Raw genomic sequence first — 228 nt, forward strand, 5'->3', positions numbered from 1 at the left:
GGCCCCGACGAGCGCTCACCCGTGTCGGCCGGCACCTTGGCGGCGTTCAGAGTGCCAATGAGCTCCCCCAGGGTACTCTTCCGCCCGTTCATCTTCCAGTTGCCTCCCACGAAGAACTTCCTGGACGGCGCCATGGCACTTCTGCCGGGACGCTGAAGGTCGGAATCAACGCGCAGCTGCTGCCACTGGCAGCTTATGTACACGCCGGAGCAGAAGCCCGCCCCCTGC

At 65.8% G+C, this 228-nt stretch overlaps 1 protein-coding gene across 1 annotated transcript in view; it reads right to left on the reverse strand.

Annotated features, from left to right (window-relative positions):
• Positions 1-199, reverse strand: part of Tpi1 (triosephosphate isomerase 1) — a 3231-nt gene extending 3032 nt beyond the window's left edge. Inside the window, exon 1 of the mRNA XM_010611672.3 lies at positions 20-199. Coding sequence (XP_010609974.1) covers positions 20-134 — 115 coding nt within the window. The 5' untranslated portion in view covers positions 135-199. The remainder of the gene's footprint in view (positions 1-19) is intronic.
• Between the last annotated feature and the right edge of the window lie 29 nt (positions 200-228).

This window comes from Fukomys damarensis, unplaced genomic scaffold, assembly GCF_012274545.1.
Source record: "Fukomys damarensis isolate Sample0158 unplaced genomic scaffold, DMR_v1.0_HiC HiC_scaffold_19, whole genome shotgun sequence".
NCBI lineage: Eukaryota > Metazoa > Chordata > Mammalia > Rodentia > Bathyergidae > Fukomys > Fukomys damarensis.